The following is a 25,428-nucleotide window of genomic DNA, read 5'->3' as shown; positions in this document are numbered from 1 at the left end:
GCTCTACTCTTCGTTCCGCCTTGTCGGTTTATGTAAGCCACTGTTGTTACGTTGTCCGACTGCACTTGAATGGCCCGATTTCTTAGAAGAGGGGCCGCCTGAAGAAGACCGTTGTAGACGGCTCTCAGTTCCAGGATGTTGATGGGCAGGCCGACTTCCAGGTTTGACCACCTTCTATGGAAGGTTACTCCTTGAGTGACTGCTCCACAGCTCCGGAGGCACGCATCCATGGTTAGAAGAACCCAGTCCTGAATCCCGAACCTGCAGCCCTCCAGAAGATGAGGCAATTGGAGCCACCAGAGGAGTGAGATCCTGGCCTTTGGCGACAAACGAATTCTTGGTGCATGTGGAGATGAGATCCCGACCACTTGTCCAGGAGATCCAGCTGGAAAGTCCGAGCGTGGAACCTTCCGTACTGGAGAGCCTCGTAAGAGGCCACCATCTTTCCCAATAGGCGAATGCATTGATGAACCGACACCCGGACTGGCTTCAGGACATCCTAGACCATAGCTTGTATCATTAACGCCTTTTCCCGTGGAAGAAACACCTTTTGCACTTCCGTATCTAGGATCATTCCCAGAAAGGGCAACCTCTGGGTTGGATCCAAATGTGACTTTGGAAGGTTCAGAATCCAACCATGACTCCTGAGGAGGCATGTTGTGAGAACAATGGATTGCAGCAGCTTCTCCTTGGTAGATGCTATTATCAGCAGATCGTCCAGATATGGAATGATGTTTGCCCCTTGCTTGCGGAGGAGAATCATCATCTCTGCCATCACCTCGGTAAACACCCTTGGTGCTGTGGAGAGGTCGAATGGCAGGGCCTGGAACTAGAAATGACAGTCCAGCAGTGCGAAACGGAGATAAGCTTGATGCGGCAGCCATATCGAAATGTGGAGGTATGCATCTTTGATATTCAGTGATATCAGGAATTCTCCCTCTTCCAGATCTGATATCACCGCCCTGAGAGACTCCACCTTGAACTTGAACGCCTTTAGAAAGGGGTTCAATGATGTTAGGTTCAGAATGGGCCTGACCGAACCATCCGGTTTCGGTACCACGAAAAGGTTCGAATAGTAACCTTTGTTCTGCATGTGAGATGGTACTGGCACAATGACCTGTGCCTCCTCCAACTACTGTACTGCTTCTTGCAGGACAGTCCTGTCTGCCAGCAGAGCTGGCAAGCCTGATCTGAAAAAAGGGTGAGGAGGGAGATTTTGAAATTCCAGCCTGTATCCCTGGGATACAATTTCTATCACCCAGGGATCCAGGCCGGACGATACCCAGACGTGACTGAAATGTCTGAGTCTGGCTCCCACTGGCCCCATGTCCAGGCCGCGCGGTCTACCGAGGACTTTGGCGTACCTGAAGCAGGCTTTTGCTCCTGGGAATCTGCAACTGCAGGTTTCTTGGATTTAACTCGACCTCCCCTAAAGAAGGTATTGGACGCTCTGGCCTTTCTAGGCCTGCTAGGCCGAAAGGACTGCGTTGCAGATGAAGAGAAGGATTTCTTCTGAGCAGGTGCAGCTGAGGGAAGAAACAGAGACTTACCCGCTGTAGCCGTGGATATCCACGCATCTAGAGCTTCCCCAAAGAGAGCCTGACCTGTATAGGGTAGGGCCTCCACACTTTTCCTGGATTCCACGTCGGCCGACCACTGGCAAAGCCAAAGTCCCCGATGAGCTGAAACAGACATGGACGATACTCCCGCAGCCAAGGAACCCAGGTCTTTCATGGTTTCTACCATAAAACCTGCTGAATCATGTATATTGCGTAAATCTAATGCAACATCATCCCTATCTATCGTATCCAGATCCTCAAGTAAGCTAGCCGACCACTTTACTATTGCCTTTGCAATCCATGCGGTAGCAATAGTGGGACGTAATATAACACCCGAAGAAGTGTACATTGATTTAAGTGTGTTATCAATTTTTCGATTAGCCGGCTCCTTTAAGGCGGTAGATCCTGGAACAGGAAAAACCACCTTCTTTGAGAGTCTGGACACAGATGCGTCAACAATCGGAGGGTTTTCCCATCTTTTCCTATCCTCCTCAGGGAAAGGAAACGCCACCTGGACCCTTTTAGAGACCTGGAATTTTATCTCAGGGTTTACCCATGCTTTTTCAAATATAGCATTAATTTCCTTTGATGCAGGGAAGGTTAGCGAGGCTTTTTTATTTTCAGTGAAAAAAGCCTCCTCAACCTGCTCAGGTGTGGTATCATTAACATTCAACACATCCTTGATAACCTCTATCAACAATTGCACCTCCTTTGCAAGAGATGCGGACCCCCGCAATACATCCCCATCACCGTCTGTGTCAGAATCAGTATTCGTGTTGTCTTGTGTGACCTGCACAAGCGAAAAGTTTGTGGGGGTATACAGCGGGGCGTCCTGAGGTACCAGAAACCGGCCATACTGCCATAGAGCTCTTGGAAACAAAAATTTGGCAGAGAGATAGAGGCACTCCTGATAAGTGAAATGACCTGCTGCCTCTCCCTTACACCACTGGATTAATCCCAAAAATAATCCAAAAAGATAGAGCTAAAAAAAGAGATGTGTGAGTGTCGGGAGTTGGCGCTGGAAGGGAGGTAGGGGAGTGAAGCTGATGGTTCAGCTGGGAGATTATGGTTTTAAATAAGCAAAATGAATACTTATCTGAATGATTTCTCAGTAAGTTCCTGGACCTTTAGGGGAAGATATCTTTCCTCCAGGAACCGTGAGGGCATACGACGTAGAGGTATAGAAAACACAAGTAAAAAAAAATTTTGAGTTGGAGATCCTCAAAAAAAAATTAAAAAAATATATATGCATTTTGTGATGACAAATATGTGAGGTTTTCAGGTAAAATGATCGTACCTCACTTACACAAAGTGAGCGAGGTATACAGCATATAAAGGTTTCTTTTACATGCTGTGACAAGAACACTGGGATAGTGTTTGAGGGCAGGTATATTTGTCCCAGGTTCTTGTCTTACATGTTTTAGAAAATGTTAACTTCTAGGAAAAATGCTTTTTGTTTTGTCTGAACCTTTTCAGTTTGCTGTAAAAGCTGGGTAAAGGCTCTGAGAGAGAGATAAGGCGAGTTCTAGACATTGGGCCCAGTTCGGGTCTTTGGCCTCACAGAGGGCTAATCAGGGTTTCAGCTGTGTAAGAGTGATATAGTGCTTCTAACCTGATTAGTATGGGCAGACTGCCTGGGAAGGCTGCAGGATCTGTGTGTGAGAGACACGCTTTCTGATGCAAGTAAGCTATACAGTATGTACTGAAGAACTCTGTGTTTTGTTTAGTGACAGTTAGGAACATCTTATGTTTAGTTAGTGCCGGACAGGCAAGGTATTTTTATTTTGGGGTTTGTTTTATTTTCTGTTTCAATAAAACTGGCCGGGGTCAGTTGTACCAGAAACTGGACTTGTGTTGTTCCTCAGCTGCTGCGTGCTGCCATATTCCCCAGGAAAAGGCACCTTGCACCCCTACAGTGTTACAATGCAAATAGGTGGCGTACCTAACTTACAATAAAGAATAGTGACATAAACACATCATGGTATCTTTGTATGCTGAGCTGCGTACCGGTACTTACTGAAAGATGCGTATTTCGTCTGCACATCAAGGTATCTTTATCCAAGGCGTGTTCTTAATAAGGACCCATGTATGTAAAAAAGGGATTTATTGGATAAAAACAAAAGGGTTTACACACGGAGGGAATGTTGACCACAAGGAAGGAGACCTGCCAGACAGGGGAACTTGTAGGACCATCAATAAACAGATCCACCAGGCCTGGTACCAATAGGACTTAAAAAATGAATCTAGACGGTCGTACCTTTCCCCAGTCGTGCAGATAGTAATCCGAGTGACAAGAATCCTCTTTCCAGCCAACGCGTTTCGAGATAACTCTCTTTATCAAGGCTGGTTATACATTCCAAATGGTGCATATTTATAGTAAATGCAAGGGACCTCTAATTACGTCACTTCCGGTTCCGGTGCCATAGAGCTCTGTAACACCTGGGTTGCAGATTCATTACTTGCAACCCTGTCAGAAATCGGAGAAATCCAAGATTTGCTAGAGGAAAACCACTCTGGTTCCCTTGCTGGTATCTGTGCTAAACTTGTGCTATCCTGATTATATGGAATGGGATCATCCTGGGAGGATAAATCCTCTGCAGCATATGACACGGTGTCCCTCGACATAGCTAAAGGAGACCCCCAAACACTCCACACACACACACACAGGTGAGGGCAGACAGAGTTCCCCCCCAAAGAACGGCAAGAGAAACACAGAGATTGGAGCCAACCCACACACAGCGCTTTTAATAAAGGGAGACCCCTTGTCAGTGCTGTCTGTGCACCTTAATAGGACACACAGTGTTATTATAGCCTCCACTCCCTTCTACAACCCCCTGGTACCGTGTACAGATAGCTGGAGTTGCTGTGGAGGGACCTGTTCTTCCTCTCAGCGCTGTGCAGGCAGGAAAATGGCGCTGGAACGCTGCTGGGTCCGCTCTGAGGAGAAGCTCCACCCCCTTAATGGTGCTGTCATCCTCCTCTTCATAGATTATACTGGCCTGAGGAAAATGTGCTGGATGAGATCAGTGGACCCAGACAGGCTTCTGGACGAGTATAGCCGGGGTAAGCGCTGGCCCAGGGCGCCCCTCACAGCGCCGCACCATGTGCCGCTGCGCCTTCACAGGAGCGCAGTTAATAATGCGCTCCCTCCCCGCTGCCGCCATCTTCACACCGGCCCCCCGCTTGCTTGGGGGGTCAGTGTCTCACTCACCACATCTTCAGCTCTGTAAGGGGTTGGCGGCATGCTGCTGGGGCGAGCGGTCCCCTGTGGCGGGGAACGATCCGACCCCTCTGGAGCTCAATGTCCAGTCAGCGGAGACAGTAGCTCAGACCCCGCAGGGCGGACACTGCTCCCCACCTTAGTCCCTCACTGCAGGGAGGCTGTTGCCAGCAGCCTCCCTGTAAAATAATACACTCTAAAAATAAACTTTCCTAGAAAAGCTCTTGAGAGCTCCCCTAGCTGTGACCGGCTCCTCAGGGCACATTTTCTAAACTGAGTCTGGTAGGAGGGGCATAGAGGGAGGAGCCAGCCCACCCTCTCAAACTCTTAAAATGCCAATGGCACCTGGTGGACCCGTCTATACCCCATGGTACTAATGTGGACCCCAGCATCCTCTAGGACGTAAGAGAAAATAAGATTTTAAACCTACCGGTAAATCTTTTTCTCCTAGTCCGTAGAGGATGCTGGGGACTCCATAAAGACCATGGGGAATAAACGGGCTCCGCAGGAGACATGGGCACTAAAAAGAACTTTAGATATCGGTGTGCACTGGCTCCTCCCCCTATGCTCCTCCTCCAGACCTCAGTTAGAGAAACTGTGTCCAGAGGAGACGGACAGTACGAGGAAAGGATTTTTGTTAATCTAAGGGCAAGATTCATACCAGCCCACACATCCACACCGTATAACATGGAATATACGAACCAGTTAACAGCATGAAACAAAACAGCATCAGCCCGAGACTGATCAAAACTGTAACATAACCTTTAAGTAAGCAAAAACTATATACAAGTCTTGCAGATGTAGTCCGCACTGGGACGGGCGCCCAGCCTCCTCTACGGACTAGGAGAAAAAGATTTACCGGTAGGTTTAAAATCTTATTTTCTCTTACGTCCTAGAGGATGCTGGGGACTCCGTAAGGACCATGGGGATTATACCAAACCTCCAAAATGGGCGGGAGAGTGCGGATGACTCTGCAGCACCGATTGAGCAAACATGAGGTCCTCATCAGCCAGGGTATCAAACTTGTAAAACTTCGCAACGGTGTTTGAACCCGACCAAGTAGCAGCTCGGTACAGCTGTAAAGCCGAGACACCTCGGGCAGCCGCCCAAGAAGAGCCCACCTTCCTAGTGGAATGAGCCTTTACAGAATTTGGTAACGGCAATCCAGCCATAGAATGCGTCTGCTGAATCGTGTTACAGATCCAGCGAGCAATAGTCTGCTTCTAAGCAGGGGCGCCAACCTTGTCGGCTGCATACAGGACGAACAGTGCCTCTGTTTTCCTAACCCGGGCCGTTCTGGCCACATAAATTTTCAATGCCCTGACCACATCAAGGGACTCGGAATCCTCCAAGTCCTGTGTAGCCACAGGTACCACAATAGGTTGGTTCATATTAAAAGAAGAAACCACCTTGGGCAAAAATTAAGGACGAGTCCGCAACTCTGCTCTATCCACATGGAAAATCAGATAGGGGCTTTTGTGAGATAAAGTCGTCAACTCCGACACTCGCCTAGCCGATGCCAAGGCTAACAACATGACCACTTTCCAAGTGAGATATTTTAATTCCACCGTTTTAAGTGGTTCAAACCAGTGAGACTTAAGGAACCGTAACACCGCGTTAAGGTCCCAGGGTGCCACTTGGGGGCACAAAAGGAGGCTGGATATGCAGCACTCCCTTTACAAAAGTCTGGACTACTGGGAGAAAAGCCAATTCCTTCTGAAAGAAAATGGATAGGGCCGAAATCTGAACCTTAATGGAACCTAATTTTAGGCCCAAATTCACTCCCGTGAGCATTCCTGGACTCACACCACGATACATACTTACGCCATATACGGTGATAATGTTTCGTTGTCACGTCTTTCTTAGCCTTTATCAGAGTAGGAATGACCTCATCCGGAATGCCCTTTTCCGCTAGGATCCTGCGTTCAACCGCCATGCCGTCAAACGCAGCCGCGGTAAGTCTTGGAACAGACAGTGCCCCTGTTGTAAAAGGTCCTCTCTGAGAGGAAGAGGCCACGGATCTTCTGTGAGCATCTCCTGCAGATCCGGATACCAGGCCCTTCGCGGCCAATCTGGAACAATGAGAATTGTCTGTACTCCTTTTCGTCTTATGATTCTCAACATCTTTGAGATGAGCGGAAGAGGAGGGAACACATAGACCGACTGAAACACCCATGGTGTCACCAGGGCGTCCACCGCCACTGCCTGAGGGTCCCTTGACCTGGCGCAATACTTCGGTAGTTTCTTGTTGAGGCGTGACGCCATCATGTCTATCTGAGGCCACATTCTCAAACTCTTAAAATGCCAATGGCACCTGGTGGACCCGTCTATACCCCATTGTACTAATGTGGACCCCAGCATCCTCTAGGACGCAAGAGAAATTAACCATTGAAAGTCACAGTTACGTTTTCGGGTAACTACCATAAGCTGTGTGGTAGTAATGTGAGGTCCAGGAAGAGGTTCCATCCTTTCAGTGGCAGAGATTTAGATGATGTCATATTTCTACTGAATACAGCAAGTCAAATGTATGCAATTACCTGGTTGCCTGTAACCCTGGTGTGACCTTCACATAGGACTAGAGGAGATATATTATGACACAGGAGCAACAGGAGATGTAAAAAGTGGGGTACTCAGCAATACAGACTCCAGAAACAAAGCTGAAAGTCGCCACAGACAGTAAATGCAGGAAACAGTTAATCAAAAACCTCCAGGGAACATACAAGGAAATCCTCCACAATCCTGTCCGATTCGTTCTTCCCTATATAATGTAGATTAGTATTATAAGTTATTTATACAGTGCCACTATTTACGCAGTGCTGTACAAAGAATACACCTTTTTAATTATAGTCCCTGCCAGGGGCGTAAATTGCACTTCTACTGCAGCGCTGTTCATACATATAATGGTTTGCGCACAGAGACTGAAGGTAGCTCACAAATGGAGAAAGTCAGGTTACCCCTTTCACAACTGGCAACAGATTCCATTGTTTCCGCCACTCCACACAGCCACATATGCACACACAGTCCCATACATGCACACACACAGCGCCATACGCGCACATGCACAGATCCATACGTGCACAAGCACACATACAGCCCCATATACATACATGCACACACACACAGCCCTACAAACAGTAGGTCCAGCGCTCCCAGCTGAGTGATGGGTGCGTGCCTTTGCACAAATCACATAAAGTCCAGGTGAGTGTGAGAAAAGATCCCCTCACATACACAGCACGCCACTGCTGCACCTGGAAAGACGACAAATTTTTATTCCAACTTCCAACATTTCAGGACACCCCGACCCGTCGCCAGGAAGACATATACAGAAAAAGTGCACACACACTTACCAAAATACCAATCACCAATAGGACGTACACCATACAGCTCTGGAGATCGGGAGCACGAGACCGAGGAGGTGAGTGGCGCGTCCTGATGACGCCATTTGCTTATTTATTATGTACACATTATCCATGTCCATTATCAATTTCCCTTCTGTTTCACTACAGCTGGAGCAGGGGGAGCATCTAAGGGTTTCCAGGGTACCATTGGGAGCTGGGCAGATGATGTCATCAGGATGCGCAGCTCACCTCCTCGGTTACGTGGTCCCGGTCTCCGGAGCTGTATGGTGTATGTCATATTGGTGATGGGTATTAAGGTAAGTGTGTGTATATGTCTTCCTGACAGTGTGTCCCAAAACGCTGAAGTTGGAATAAAAATTTGTCATCTTTCAAAGTGCTGCAGTGCCATGCTGTGTATGTGCGGGGATCTTTTCCCACACTTACCTGGAATACACACAAAACACTGCAGCCTCCGCTGTTGCTCCTCACCTATAGCAGGTATGAATTCAAGAGGCATCTTCTGAAAACAGCCATCCAACAAACTCCAGACAGCAGGCATAGAGTGCGGAGTAGCAGAGTATTTCCTGCCCAGCATGAGCCACTGCGGTGGGGAAGGAGAGAGCTGCTGGAAGACGGGCTGCATGGCTGTCAGGTGGTGGGCACATTGCTTGACACTGCCGGTAAACCACGGCCCCCAATGAGATTCTAGTGACGCTGCTGCACTGCATCGCTGCTCTAGACGGCATGTGGTTAGTGCATTACAAATGGCTGGACTCAGAGATAACAAGAGGCAATGGAGATGGCCAGGCCAGGTGCCCCCTTCAGAGCTGGAGCCCGGCGTCGAATGACTCCATTGCCTCCAGAACTTCCACCACTGCTCTCTGCCCCATTGGAGCTTATAGTTTTAAGAGGTTGATGGATCAAGTGGTGAAAAGAGTGGAGAAGTGGACTAATGGAGTAGCTGCGCATAACAATAAATCAGCATTTACCTATTATTTTATAGAATGTATTTGATAAATGCGTCTTCAAAGCTATTGGTGCTGTGGGCAACCAATTAACCTACCAGTATGTTTTTGGAGTGTGAGAGGTGTCGAAGTCGGAAAATATTACAGTACACACATCACGTACAAACACCACATAGATGGCCTCCGTGCACGTATTTATTCAGCCGTGCGTGCACATACTCGCAAATTGCGTATGATCGCTTACGCAGTCGTGTGTATTAGCGCGTGGTATGAGTAATTACGGTAGAATTTGTACTCGCATGGAAAAGCCACAAAGACATATCATATATCTAATCCATATATTGCATAAATCACCCACTGTCTGCTCACCTTTCTAATAGCATGAAGATGGTTCTCACATAAATTATCCTCCCAGAAACTCTAAATACAATGTACCAGATGGCCTTATTTACACAATGCTTTGAAATCCTATGAAGGCAAATACCTTTGTTTACCCCTATTGTTCTAGAGTTGTCCAGTATCTGTCGAAGACAATAAATACTGGATTGTCATTGTCTTATCTGAAGACAGGACAAACAAGAAAGACAATATCCAGGAACCTAGGTTGACTGAAGAGAAACTCAATTAGCAATAGCTAACAAAATTACAAACCAGACATTTAGAAATCTGAGGTAATAACATTCATAGTCTAAACTCTTGGAGATATGTGTGTGTATATATATATATATATATGATTCCTAACAAATTGTAGTAGCAGGAGTGTGTGTGTATGTGTATGTGTATATAACAAACTATTGCAATATTTTGGAACTAACATTCCCTGAATTCAGATGAATTACAGTTTGAAGTGTTAATATTAGGTGAGTGCTGAATTTGTATGATTTTTTTATGTTTTATATATACATGATTCCCAACAAATTGTAATAGCAGGAGTGTGTGTGTATGGATATCTTGAGGATGGAAATAGATAATCATATCATGTGTGGGATCATATTGTTCAGAGTCACGTAAACATTAATCTGGTGGGTATAAGAATATTATCATATATTCAAACATTAAGTTATTAATAATACCAGATTTATGTATGATTAATGTGATGGGTTTAACTGGTCATGGGGCGGGAACTCAGATGCAAACAACAGAAATCACATCTCAAGTCTTAGCCATCGCCCACCTCTTGAGCTGACCAATGATCCCCGGTGCACAGGATATGTCCCACCCCCGAACCAATGGAAGAAGAGCACACAGTGTCTATTGTATTATGTTTTGATCCACTGTATAAAAAGCCAGCTGCAGGCCAGGTCACAATCACAGACTCTGAAGGTCATCTACCTTGATTACTGGGGACCAGACTGGGAAGCGCAGGCAAAACTAAAACGTATGTACCATTGACTGCAGTCATTTTACTATTGCATTGTATTGTTTATTGTAACCCCCTTTCAGTAATTATATGTTGGTGTCGGAACCCGGCATTTTAAATACAATCTGGTGTCGTGTCTCCTTTCCATGCTAAGGTTATAAGTGTATTTCAGTCCCACGTGTAGCTGTTAAGTGCTCACGGCGTGTCTCTGGGTGTGTACGCACTGCATGTACTTTGTACGGCCAGCGCAGCGTTAGTACGCAAACTACGTACACGGTACCGGGCTTTGAACGCTAATGGTGTAAAAAGTACGTAGGATAAGGATTGATTACAACGGCCGCAGCAGCTCCATTTAAAGTGTATTGAATGTCTTTTTAAAGTGTTGCTTTTAGTCCTGTATGTAAATCAACGTTTACAGAGGTAACAGGAGCAACTGCTGGAAAGAACACACACAAGATATTGAAGATATTGGGAATGATGAAGAACTGAATGCAAGCTGGTTCTTTGTATTCGCACAGCACATGCTCCAAAGCTGAGTGTACAGAATCACAGGTGATGAAGATCTATACACAATTCAATCGCATCTCCATACCTCCTAACTGTCCCAATTCCAGTGGGACAGTCAAGCTATTTGGACAGTGTCCCACCCGCGGGTTGCAGTGTCCTGCGGGCACGGGGAGTGAGGTTAGGAGAGCCAGTGATCACTGCTGCTCTGCTTAGCAAAGCAGCCGGTGATCACTGAATAGAAGTCTAAACAGGGCATGAGGTGAGTAGGGGGCTTCCCAGATGCTCACAGAGTGCTGGGCGCCCCAAAAATGACAAAAACGTGGGTCGTGTGGCGAGGCCCCGCCCCATTCTCGTGAGGAACTGACCCATTTTTTGGCAGGTCCCGCTTATGGTATGCATTTGGCAGGTTGACCACTATTGGTCGACACTGACATGGTCGACATGGACAAATGGTCAACACATGAAAATGGTCGACACGGTACAGGTCGACACATGAAAAGGTCGACATGGCTTTTTATTTAAAAAAAAAATAGATTTTTTTTTTTTAACTTTTTCATACTTTACCATCCACGTGGACTCTGATTGGGAATAGTAACGAAGTGAGCCATGGGGACACGGTATACTAATTGGGTTTCCTGGTCATGTTACGGAAAAAAATGACACCAAAAACAGTTAAAAAAATCCATGTCGACCTTTTATGTGTTGACCAGTCCTGTGTCAACCATTTCATGTGTCGACCAATAGTGGTCAACCTAAAGACTATTGACCTTAACATCGTAGACCATTCATACCAGAACCCCAGCTTACAAGTACACAAATGTTGGGAGGTATGCATCTCCTTGTGTAACTGGGTGGTAGCAAGGTGTTTGCACAAATTCTAAGTTTAGAGGGAACATGTCAACAGAATTGCAGACTATACAGTGTTGTAGAATGCATAATTTCCCCTGTTTTTAAATGTCTCTTTTGCACCAGGTATAGGCTGGTGCAAATGTGCACTAACAAAGAAGACGCTATTAAACCAATCATACGGACAATGAATACGCACATTTATTTGCATGCACACAATGCAGTAGCAGTTACTTGTGTTCAACTCTGCATCTACCGCGTTTACTCCACCATAATGTCAAGAAATTAACTAATCTGTATGTGGAAGGAAAATACAAACAAGTTACTGTAAATTATCAATAATCTCCCACTCACCATTGAGTTCATAGCAAAGTGGTTATGTTGAGTTTGCAGGTCCAGGGCATGCTGGTAACTCATTCCAATCTCTGTGTGACCCTGCAGGAAAACCTCCTTGTTGTGCGTGATCCAGTCAAACATCTGCAATGGGAGAAACAATAATAGGGAGTGCTGAAATACGGAAACTATATATAATAAAGCTGTATAATTAGCCAATCAATGCTATAATTCATAGTCACAATTCTGTGTTCCTTTCATGTTTTAAATCAACAGTTAACAAAAATGCTGTGATCATCTAATTTATTGCTATGAGTTACATTACATTTGTATTAAACGCTTCAACAAATATAAAAGACTAGGTGATTCATCGCGCCCTACGGGCGCTCTTCACACCGCCTCAAGGGGCTACGTCCGTTTAACCCTTGCACGTCCTTGGGGCGTGCAATATTTGTATTATATGGAGTATTACTTCCAATCATAATTTTGTGAGTGGTTAAGTATTGTACGGGCAAAGGGCGTGCAATGGTTAAGGGGCCGTAGCCCCTTGCGACGGCGTGAACAGCGCACGCAGGGCCTGATGGATCACATAGTAGTTGCCGTGGTTGGGGAAGTGGTGGGTGCGGAGAAGACATGGATGGGATCAGGGGGTGGGGGAGAGGCGGTTGCGGGAGTGCCGCGGGTGAGGGAGGGGAGGGTGTGGCGGTGCCGCAAGTAGTCCTGAGCCTCCAGGGGTGGTGGAGGGGCGGTTGCAGAGGGTGTGCGGATGGGGGAGGGGCGGGTGCACAAGGGGTGCGGATGGAGGAGGGGGCCCAGAGGTGCTGTGGGTGGGGCGCAGATGGGGGAGGGGGCATGTAAATGCTGCTGTAGGGAAGGGGCGGGTGCGGGAGGCCAGGGCTGAAGGAGGGGGTCTGGAGGTGCTGTCCGTGAGAGGGGGGGGGTGCGCGCGTTTGGGGAGGGCCGGGGGCCAGGATGGGATGTATTTGGGGAGAGGGGTTTCAGAGGTACTGCGGGTGGGGTAGGGGAGGTTGCGGGGTGCCGTGGATGGGGTCTGTAGATGCTGCGGGTGGGGTGGTTGTGGGTGGCCCTTGGATGGGGGCAGGAGGTGCTGTGGGTGGGGGTTATGCTTTGATACCCTTAGTATTGTACTCTGCAACACACTAATCTTCCAGTATAATGCAAATGATATACATAGCACACTGTCTCAGTGTGTAGTAACTTTTATATGTGGTGCAGTACATGTAATTGTTGTGAACCATGAATGTCAGTACAGATGAGTAATACTCTGCGGGCGTGAGTACTGATGGAGCGTCTGCTGGCCTCTCCCCTCCTCTTTCCTCTCCGTATTAGCGGTTGCTGTAACAGCAGCCGCCGGCCTGTGGCTGTGTTACGGGCAATGTATAACAACTGTGAACCCTGGCCGGCTGCTGTTACAGCAACTGCTAATACGGAGAGGAGAGGAAAGAGGAGAGGAAAGGGGAGAGCCCAGGAGACGCAGCATCAGCCAGCCCTCACGGCCGCCGGGTAAACGTGACACGCTGGCGGTGGGACGCATACAATGGAGCACCTTACACCTGCTGACTACCGATGAGATACCTATACCAGGCTCCTGTGTGTTATACAGTGGGATAGCATGTGCCGCTGGCTATCATTAAACATCTGCACTGACACTCATGGTTCACAACAATTACATGTACTGCACCACATATACAAGTTACTGCACACGGAGACAGTGTGCAATGTATGGGTTCACTATGGTATGCCTGCGGTCAGGCTCCCGGCGACCGACAGTGTGGCGAGCGCAAATGAGCCCCTTGCGGGCTCGCTGCGCTCGCCACGCTACGGGCACGGTGGCGCACCATGCTATTTTATTCTCCCTCCAGGGGGGTCGTGGACCCCCACGAGGGAGAATAAGTGTCGGTATGCCGGCTATCGGGATCCCGGCGCCAGTATACTGTGCGCCGGGATCCCGTCAGTCGGCATACTGAAGACCACCCCAATGTATATCATATGCATTACAGTGGAAGATAATATTCTCCTGCTGTACAGGCACCGCAGAATTCCCCCGACGGCGAGTACCTCTGCAGCCCAGTGAAGTCCAGGGAGCACACAGCAGACTAAGGGCAGAGCCTCCCATTGGATGTAACCTGTGTGGGAGGGCGTTTCTCAGCCAATCAGCTGTGGGCTGAGTGTGATTGGGTTAGCGCTAGGCGCTAGCCCAATGAGAGCTCCTAGCCACGCCCAGCGTTATCCACACAGTCACAGAGAGACAGATCTGGGCTATTATATAGGAGATGGGTCTTTCCCCCATGAGGTAAGAACTTCATCTTAGGTGGCAACATACTAGTAGATGGCAGAAACAATACGTCTTCTCCTGTCCCCCGAGATACCTTTCCGCCCTACCACTGTCACCCTTTTCCCCAGATGATGTCAAAGTCGAAAAATATTGCAGTACACACATCACGTACAAAATACACACAGATGGCCTCCCTGCGTGCACTTGTTCTGTCGTGATTGCGCATATCCGCAACATGCGTATGGTCGGTCCCGCGTATTAGCGCGTGGTATGAGTATTTACGGTAAAGTTTGTGAACGCACGGAAGGCTATCAAAACACATTACATATTTTAATCAAAATAGTGCACAATGTACACATAGCCTCCCTGCACCACAGCAGCAAGTAACAACAGTTTAAATGGTTTCAGAACAAAGGGATTCACCTTTACAGAATAGGAGGGGACAGAACAAGGTTATATGGTGGTGTTTGGTATCCAGCTGAAGGGTATTTTAAGGGTAACATTCCGGTGTTGGTTTGAGAAAGATCGCATGTCCCTGAGGATAATTATTTTTTTCCCCCTCTCATTTTTCTTCGTCTCCTCCTATAAGATGGACTTGCCCCAAAAGACTGTGATCCGGATTTTCCTGTTGACCATGATGTTGACCAGAGCAGTCTGTTCCGGAGAGAGTACCATGGAGGTCGAGAGAGGTTCTGGAATGGGTTCTGATGATAGAGATGGAGGCGTAGTTTTCCAAGAACAACTTAACCAACAAGTAAAGGCGAGTATCAGAAAACGATCCGATAGCATTGACCATAGAAGGAATTGTGAAGGATTGTTAGCTGAAGAAAACTGTATCTGTAGGCTCTGTAACAATGTCATTGAGGATGGGTGCATTAAGAAATGCCAATCCAGTTTTAATATCCATATGGACCGGCATCCATTGAGTGACTATCACTCCTTAGTGGGTAATGTGTTAAACAAAACAGATTGTTGGGTATGCTCTCAAGTACCTCAGGGTCATAGCAAATCAGGGCTAGTACCATTTCCTTTAACGATAGAGGAGGTACTTGAGTTAAATGGTGGGAGACCGGTGGACCGGAGGTTTAATATCTCCAGCCCTCCTAGTTTGAAGCTCCACCAATACCATGTGGATAGGTCCCTATTATGTTTCAACATCTCCAATCCCCGAAAACCGGGAAATTGGGAAGTGTCATGGAGTAACCACACCATGACCTTTTCGCATAGAGCAGATAGAATGCCTACAGATACAGAGCTTGTACGCCACATAGCCAGTAGAGGAAAATCTTTCCGGTATAGGTATACCTTAGGAAATAGGATTACTAAAGTTGGAGAGGTATCACCAGGATACTGTGCACATATCGTACAACCTGATACGTGTACTAAGCAGATGGAAGAATTAGGGTTAGGAGATTTCACATGGAAGGTGTGTAATATGGTTATGTCCTACTCCGTCCCATATGTTCTCCCCGATGATGCATATTTCATATGCGGGAGAAAGGCGTACAAGTGGCTTGCCCCAAACTCTGAAGGATTGTGTTATATTGGAAAAGTACTGCCTGAAGTAATGACTGTATCACATGACAAAATGAAAGACATACACCGTGGTGCCCAAGCTCCTTATACTCACACCCATTACGAGCACGTTGTTAAAAGGCACCTGATAGAGAAGACAGAGCATCCGGCCTCTGATCTGATAAGTGAATCCACCGGGATTCAATTCTTAATCGCGTTAGATTTCACCCGCACCGCTAGAGGAGTGCTGAATTATAAATACATATCGGCGCTCGCAAATTTGTTAGACAATATCACTGAAATGTATGATGACACGTTTAGGTATACTGGAAGAGAACTTCAGGCTTACAAAACAGAACTGGTACAGCATAGAATGGTTCTCAATTACCTCACAGCAGTGACAGGCGGATATTGTGTCACACTGGCAACACAATACGGCGTGAAATGTTGCACATATATTACGAATAGCACCGAGGACCCGGTCGAGGTCATAGACCAGAAGATGGACGATATTCTCCAATTGAAGTGGGAATTTCGCAGGAGACACAATCTCACTCTTGCTGCTGTAGGTAATGAGCTGACTGGTTGGGTGTCATGGTTGAACCCGCGAAATTGGTTTTCTGGTTTAGGAGACTGGGCTCAAGGAGTCATAATGGATGTTGGGAAGTTTCTCCTATGTATCTTAGGTGTTGTCATATCGATTGGATTGATATTTAAATGCGGTCAGGCTTTAATGAAGTGCAAACACCGTACAAGGGTAATGAGTTTAAGGAGTGAGGAAACTGTAATTAACCTGGACTTGATTTATGACCCAAATGTAGAAACAATGATGTGATGAAAATGCGATTTCTACGGTCCGTTTCTTTCACCTGTTTTTTTCGTTTTCTCCAAGGTAACAAGACCCACTTGGACGAGGAATTTGATGAGCCGATATACAGACAACAGAGGGATTAAAGAAGAAGTTTGACAACCTGATACACAGATTTTTGATGAACTATGCCATGGATCCCCAGTTTCCCTAGAAATTTTAAAATTACGCTAGCCCAACACTTTTGTAAATCTATGGACATTGACAGCTTTTGCTCGCACCTTATGGGCAAAAGCACAAAGAAGACTGCATTCAACAGACACCAAACAAGACCTCAATCGACGACTGTACATTTACCTGACATAGAATACCACCGCATTTACCGTAATTATGTCTTTTCTTCATTTCTACAACCCTCAGGTAATGACACACATAGTCGATAGGGAATACAGGCACAGATATCAGCAATCACATATCTCCCCCATTCATGTATCATCAACTAAAATGTGCTCCCCCATTTTGTTACAACCAAAGCCGAAAAGAGCTCGGTAAAGTTTGACAGCCCATCCACAGACCCGTACCACGGGATAAGAAGGAATTCACATGTATACTTCGCAGTACCTCGAAGCTTGATTTAAAACACGTACGGCACGATGATACATGACCCCCAAGCACGGATTCATACACACATGCTTCTGCTATCTCACTAGGTCATACCCTTTTCCTACCATCTCCTCTCCTCCCTTACCCAACCATGTAAATGTATTAACCCCTAACATATATTTTTCTCTTTTTGAAATGTTTTCAGGAAGTGGCAGTTATTATTGACTGCCAAAGGGTGGACTGTCAAAGTCAGAAAAATATCTCTATGCACACTACCATATTTGCACCTCACACAGGTCCGTGCTGCGCATGCGTACGCTCTCCCGTGTGTGCGCATACTCACAGTCGCGGGCACCCGCAGGCGCACGGTATGCGTATTTACGGTAGAGTTTATGTGATCGTAGCGTGCGACTCAATCGTTACATATTTTCAGTAATAATGTATTTTGTAGATCATGGTCCCTTTGATAGATTCTGAAAGTTTAGTTAACATAGCATGTTCCTGAACAGAGAGATCCCTCTTTGTATTGTACGAAGGGTCTAACAGGGGTCATACAGTGGTGTTTGGTACCCATCGGAAGAGTATTTAAATAGCAATATTCCGGTGTTGGTTTGGAGCAGATTAAATCGCTCGTGCGAATAGTTATGGACATAAGAAGTTTATGTCCATTTACTATTATTTGTTCTTATTTAGTCATGCGGCGGGAAAACTCAGTATCCCACCCACCTGAACAGTTGGAAGCAGTCACAGCCCACCTGTATGAATCAACCTATGACCTTTTGTTATAATGCGAAGCCGAATTCCTGTGTCCAATGAACAATGAGATTGTAGGGACCATTGAATTGTATTGTGTGTGGGGCATAAATAGGCAGGCCGACCATATCCAGTTCACTCTCTTCAACGGTTCTCATTGCTGATAATCGGGAGCTGGATATCGAGGCGCATGCGATCGTTTCCCCTTGTGCGTAAGTGTTTCTCCGCAACTATATTGATCTTCTTGTTATTGTGGGCCAATCTCTCTCAAATTCTCTCTCTCTCTCTCCTTCTCTCTCTCTCACTCATTTTCCCTTAAATTGTATTGTATTGTATTTCCTGTGTAGTTATCTGGTTAGGTAGTCTATGTTATATTGTAGTGTATGACTTGTATTGTGTTTAACTCTTTTGCAAGTATAGCATTCATAATATATATTTTAGGCGTTGGACCCTGAGCACGGTATCTGTGTGTTTCTTATAGTATTAAGTATTCTCAGAGCGTCGGTGACGCTCAAACAGCTTTTAAGGTAATAAGGTTATACTGTGTTGCATTTACTCTCTAACATTACACTAAGGTTTTACTGCACAATACACTGTTTATGGTTTAGATACAAAGGTTTAATATAGTGAGCGTCAGCTCCGCTGGTGATCTCCTCGTGGTCCCGAGCGTTCGCTACGCTATAGCGAATCATTACTTTAGTTAACAGCCAATAACGTGCCTGCCTGTGATCTCTTGGCCGTGAGTGAACGTGACGCTTGAGCGTCTCGATCACGGCAAATCGATTGTTACGCAACTAGCGTACCCTTACGGTACTTCATACGTAGATAGCGTACAGTGTTCTTAGACCTCATAAAGGGTATTATATACGATAAATATTTAGCTTTATCAACAGTCTGGCCTATTTGTAAAGGTTTATACAGAAAGAAACTGTGTTGTGTTAAGTGAGCGAATATAGTTAGCATTGCTCACATTCATAGAAGTTGTGTGATCTGTTTTATTGCGTACGCACATTGGTATACGTGGTACGGAACGTGAGGACAGCGTACAAAAACGTGCACGTAGCACAAGGCCGCACACGTGGCATAAAGGTACGCACGGTTGCGTAATTACACAAGCTTGCGTAGGGTTGTGCGCGCATAATAAAACCACACGATAGTTTCGCTTAGTTAAAAGGCGGGACAGTAGTCACGCTACAATAGTACCAAACTACCCGGTTTCTAAAGAAATTTAATATAAAAACAAAATTTAGTATAAATAATTTTTTTTTAAAAATTGCCTCTGGGGGTAAAGCTGCCAACTTGAATGAATCCAAATTTTCTGTACAGAAAAATAAAGTGTATTTGAGTGAGCGAATGCAGGAGTGAGTGGATACTGAACCCAAGAACTGAAGTGGTCTAGGTGGTCTAAGATTGGTGGTCTAGGTGGACACACTGGGTTAGTAGAGGCCCGGTGGCGTAGGGTTCACAACCCTGCGTTATTAACTAGGTGGTCTTAGTGGACTGAGTGGTATCCCATACAACTCTTAGTGGTCTGAAGTGATCTAGGTTAGGTGGTCTACAGCAATCGTAGGGCATATAGATAACTAGTATCTATAGGCTGTGCTATTGCATCACATGTCCGTTTGTTCTGCACAGCGCAACGTGATATTATTGTGTCATATGCGCTGTGGAAGAGCATACGCAGACGTGATTGTATAGACAAAGGGGTTTTTCTTTGATAACTTCGGGAAATTTCCCTGGTGGGCTTCACTGGAAAGGGTGAAAGATAGTTATCTAATTTCTCTGTTTTTCACCCTACAAACAATTCCAGTTGAAAGAAACCGAAAAAGGAATTTTTCGCTGCCTCTCTCAGGAAAATATTCCAAACAGAACTTTCACCGAAAGAAATTACGGTGTAGGGTCTGATAGGAGCCCTAAGTTGGGTACCTTGCGATCCGCTACCAACAGTGTATCGTTGTACTGGCCAGCGTGGGCGAGAGCGTGTGGAAGGCGCTCGAGTATACTTCCACCATCTACTTATATTGAGTATTTTGGTGTTTGTGGGAATTTTTTTTAAAGTTATTGGAAAAGAACCACAAATATGGGAGCCAGTTGCTCAAGTAAGAGACGTTTAGACAGGGTTCAGGCAGAATTGTGGCCAAAAGGCTCAGCAAGGTTTATCATGTGTGAAAAATATGGTTCTCACACAGAAATTTTATGCAATGAGTGGGTATGTATGACTAACAATGATAGGGAACCATTCCCTAGGGTGGGCAGCTTTGAACAAGAGGTACTGCAGAATGTAAGCAGTAAAATATGTCTTCTTAAATCCAGAAAACAAAGGATTAGAGATAATGATTGTTTAAAATTATGGCAACAAGAGGGGGATATGCAAAGAGAACAAATTCGCAAAACAGGTTCAAAACCTAGCGGGAATGAGAACACAAACACACCATTGTCGACACAGATCGAAGGGGAAGAGATGGCTACAGTCAATGGTATATCCGCAAATGATAGTAGTATGCAAAAACAATGTATTAACCCTAATTTTTGCAAGATGTATTCTGTTTTGAAGTCTTTTCAAGGCTATAGGTCACAGGAAGATGAAGGATCCAGCCAAATTCATGCTCTCCTCCAAGCAGTCACCTTGCAGGGACTCAGGTGGGGCCTGTCCAACCAGGTAGAGCAGTAACAATATTCCCCAATGAAAGAACTAGTGAGGTCACAGTGTGAGACAGTTCATTGCACAGAGACAGCAACACCTCACAGTAAACAGATTAGGAACGTAATGGTAGAATTACACCCTGTCTTGGAGATAGTAACTCCAAATGGGGGAACCGATAGTCAGGGAGTAGTCCTCACCAGGAATAATGCAATGTATTGCCCGTGGCCCAGAGATGAGCTGCGATCAATCATTTCAGAATTCCCTGACCCTCGGAAGCATTTAGCCAGATGTCAGAAATTTATCAGAGATCTGGGTAATGCGTATGATCCGACAAACAAACACTGGCGGATATTTTTGAAAGCGTGCCTACCCCCTAATATTGACACGCAAAAATTTATCACTGATTGTAGGTTAGAGTCGGATAGTCTTATGACTGACAAACACAATCAGGAGAAGTTAGAACAAATTAATAGACAACTAGAGTTGTGTTTCCCCATTAATGTTAAGTGGAGAAAAATTTTCTCCATAAAACAGAGGGAAAATGGGGGCGTGGCTTGACTGGAAATGGAGTAGGACGTGTTCTCCTAGCTCCCCAGCCGACAAATCCTGACTATATCCTGACACCCCCCTGAGTGACTGCCTAAGTGGCCCTGTACGGCTATCTAACTGCCTGCTGTCCACTCTGGGCCTTGTTTTACGGAGATCCAGTGTCCGGTGTCCCTGCTGGGAACATAAAAGGAGTGAGCTGATCCTGACCTGCATGAGGCCGGCGCCATCTTGGATTGTGCTGCCCGGGAGCTGTGCCATCCGTCCCCCACCCGGCTTACCTGACATACCCCTGCGGCCGGCGAGTAGATAGCACGGGGGCCCCGCCGCTTGAGCAGCCTGTCACTCCAGTCCATTTCCCCGCCGGACGGCCAGGGCGCTTGTCGCGGCTGTGCTGGCTGCGGGAAGCCGCCGGGCGCCATCTTGCGGTTGGCGGGCCGCGTGTACGGAGCTCCGCCATCCGCCCCTGTCAGTCCAGCTAAATGTGAAACGGCCTGTGTGCCGGCCGGAGAGCACCCCCGCTATATACCACATGAGCCCTTGCCCCCCTGAGGGCTATATCACCGGCTGGGCAGATTGTGGGTTTTCCGGGCGCCATCTTGTGGTTGGCAGAGGGCTCAACTCTGCTCCTGTCCACACCTCTCCTGCTGGAAGTGTCTTTTTCAAATAGATTGGGCAGCTGGACCTGACTGAAGGCTGGAGACTGATACTGGGAGATCTGCATTGCTCTGCCTCAGGTGGGTGCTGTCTGTGCGGGTGGGAAGTTGCCTGACTCCCTGATTCTGACCACAGCTCCCAAACTTACTGTGTCGACACCCAGCAACATTATTAAGAACACTGGTCCTTCTATATATATATATTTGTCCCGCGCCTATTGGCCCTAACACAGCGTGCTAGTGCCTGCGCCACCTCTCTCTGCCTGCATTGCTTTGATATATAACTGGTTGAACACGGCGGCATTGTGTTATCCAAAATGGTGAAAGGCCGCCAACAAAACGCGGCGGCGGGCGCAATGGAGAAGTTTGTCCGCAATCCCGGTCCCCAACAACAGAGGAGGGAAACTATACAAGCTGAGTCTTCGCCCCCCTCTCCTGCATACAGCTCTGCCTCATCAGAACCGCCCGATGCTGCATTACAAAGAGTGTTGGATGCCGTGACTGCTAGTGAGGCCCGCTTGGCTGATAAAATTGGGCAGGTGCAGTCTGATCTCTCCATTATCCATCAGGACCTACAACGGGTGAGAGAGAGGGTGGGTGAGGCCGAAACCCGTATCTCCAATGTCGAAGATACTGTCAACCCGCTGGGACGGCGTACTGATACTTTGGAGTCTCAGATGACTGATGTGCGCAAAAAACTAACGGATATGGAGGGACGCTTACGTCGTAACAATGTCCGTTTCATCGGTTTGCCCGAGAAGGAGGAAGGCTCATCTCCTGAGGAATTTCTAGAAACATGGCTTCGGAAGGAATTTGGGTCCGATGAATTCTCGCCTCATTTCACCATAGAGCGAGCTCATAGAGTTCCGATGCGCCCACTGCCTCCGGGGGCTCCGCCTCGTACCTTCATCGCCAAGCTCCTTCACTTCCGCGACCGGGACACTGTTTTGAAACTTGCTCGCACGAAAGGCCCCCTAAAATGGAATGGGTCGCCAATATCGGTCTTCCCGGACTTCGCGGTAGAGGTGCAGAAAGATAGAGCTCAATTTCTGTCTGTTAAGAGGAGACTCCGGGAACTTGATTTGCCATACGCCATGCTCTTTCCATCACGACTGCGAGTGGTAGCTGATGGTGAAACCAAGTTTTTTGCGGCTCCTCGAGAGGCGATGACGTGGCTGGATAGACGCTTCCCAGCGAGACGGGCTCTTGCTGATCCGTGATTAATTCCTGTGACTATGGTGGCATGAGACTTTATGTACAGGATAAGATTATCTGCATATCTACTGGGGGGATGCAGGATGTGGAAAATGTTTAAATATCTCAGTGCTGCTTCCTGAGGATGTGAGGGTGGAGGGGGGGATAACTACTTGCCTGATTTTCGGTCTTGTTATTTGTCTCATACAGGCCAATTATTATATCCATATTGCTGGGATGCGGGGGTTGGGGGGGCTGGGGGAGAGGAGGAATATGTCTGTGGTCCGAATATACCCGATTGTATTTTGTTCTTAAGTCCCGGGGGGGTGACTTTGCATGTTTCGCCCCTTTTTCTATTTTATGGGGGTGATTCAGTCTAATGGCTGGGGATGTTTTGTTTGTGTTTTGATTTCTCTTTTTTTTAGGGCCATTATATTCTTGGCTCCACCCAGGGTATAACTAGTTGTGTGCTCTGGGCTTGAGCCGGTGTTAGGTTAGGGGATCCAAGTATGCTGCAGGTTGGGAGTAGTGTACAGGGTGGGGGAAGGGGGGAAGTTAAAGGTTACAGTTGTTTCAGGTATGGATATTTGGAATTTGAGTGTGTGTGGCTTACGAATCTATTCATTGAGCGGTGGTGCCTTGTACTTGTATGTAGAGAGGATGGATCTGGCTGGCTGCGGGCTGTAGCCTCTATTATTATCAAAACGACCCCTCATGGTTGGACTTAGGATGTTGTCATGGAATGTGCGGGGACTTAATGATAAGATTAAGCGATCTCTGGTGCTTAGACAAATTAAGCAGTATGCCGCTGATGTGATATGTCTTATGGAGACCCACCTGGTGGGCAGCAAGACCCTAGCCATTAAGAGACCTTGGGTAGGGTGGGCATACCATTCTACACACACTTCTGCCTCTCGAGGGGTCTCTATCCTTGTAAAAAAGACTGTTCCCTTTGTGATGGAGTCAGTACAAACGGACCCATGGGGAAGATATGTGTTTTTAAAGTGTAAGATCCACTGTACCCCTCTGCTTTTACTGTCCGTGTATGTGCCTCCCCCATATACCTCCGATGTCCTGAAAAAAGTTGCAGGGTTTATGGCCTTGTCACCGGGAATACCCGTAGTTTGTGTGGGGGATTTCAACAATGTATTAGATAAAGCGATGGATAGATTCTCTACCAATCCTTCTGGCCCACATTCTGGTAGAAATGATTTTGCTGATGTTGTGTCGGGGCTGGGCCTGGTTGATCCCTGGAGACTGATACATCCATCTGTTAAACAATATTCATGTTTCTCACACTCCCACTCCTCGTTCTCTAGGATTGACCTGGCTCTTCTCTCGAGCGATCTGATTCCTAGGGTCCGGGATAGCAAATATGAGACTAGGGGTATATCGGATCACTCCCCTTTCACACTGATCCTGGATTTTAATTGCTCTAGAGGCCAGGCAGTGTGGAAGTTTAATCCGTTCTGGCTAGTACATATGGGAGATGGCTCCGAGTTGGTGGCTGCGTGGCGGGAATTTTTCGAGATAAACAAGGCTGGGCAGCCTATCTCTAATTTATGGGATGCGTTCAAGGCCTTTTTACGGGGAACCCTAATTAAACGAGTGGCTAATTTAAAAACCTTTTTCCGGCACCGGGAATCCGAACTAGAGACCCTAAGTGTTGCTGCAGAGGCACAATATTTACAGGATTGCTTGGATAGTTCCAAATCTGCATGGTTGTCAGCTCAGGGGGAATGGAGGGAATATCTAATGGAAAAGACTCAGCATAGACTCCTCTTCTCCTCTCACGCCTTTTACGCCTCCGGGGACAGGCCGGGATCATATTTAGCCTCCCTGGCACGGGGAGAGAGATCCGCTAATACAGTGGTTGAAATAGAGGCCTCAGACGGTACCATCTTATTGCAGACCCCACAGATTGCGTCGGAATTCGTGTTGTATTATAGGCGATTATACAGCTCTAAACTAGACTGTACCCCGATGCAATTAGACGAATATTTACAGACTATACAGCTCCCCTTGCTGACTTGTGAGGCACATGACTTCCTCGAGGCACCTATCTCGCCAGAGGAGATTGTGGCTGCGATCAATGCTGCTCCCAATGGGAAGGCTTCGGGGCTTGATGGCATACCGTCTGAACTATACAAACATCATTTAGATTTTTTTGTCCCCCAATTACTTGAGTTATATAATCAGATATTCACACAGGAATCCCTCCCATCATCTATGGCAGAGGCATTGATTATTGTCCTTCCGAAGCCCGATAAGGACCATAGGAAGGT

At 46.8% G+C, this 25,428-nt stretch overlaps 1 protein-coding gene across 5 annotated transcripts in view; it reads right to left on the bottom strand.

Annotated features, from left to right (window-relative positions):
• Positions 1 to 25,428, bottom strand: part of KALRN (kalirin RhoGEF kinase) — a 1,402,249-nt gene that overhangs the window by 862,120 nt on the left and 514,701 nt on the right. For all 5 annotated transcript variants that reach the window (XM_063934074.1, XM_063934073.1, XM_063934072.1 and 2 more), the window contains exon 6: positions 12,150 to 12,272. In XM_063934074.1, coding sequence (XP_063790144.1) covers positions 12,150 to 12,272 — 123 coding nt within the window. The remainder of the gene's footprint in view (positions 1 to 12,149; positions 12,273 to 25,428) is intronic.

This window comes from Pseudophryne corroboree, chromosome 7, assembly GCF_028390025.1.
Source record: "Pseudophryne corroboree isolate aPseCor3 chromosome 7, aPseCor3.hap2, whole genome shotgun sequence".
Classification (NCBI taxonomy): Eukaryota; Metazoa; Chordata; class Amphibia; order Anura; family Myobatrachidae; genus Pseudophryne; species Pseudophryne corroboree.
Note: the sequence above shows the minus strand (reverse complement) of the source record. Positions and strands in the feature narration are given on the sequence as shown.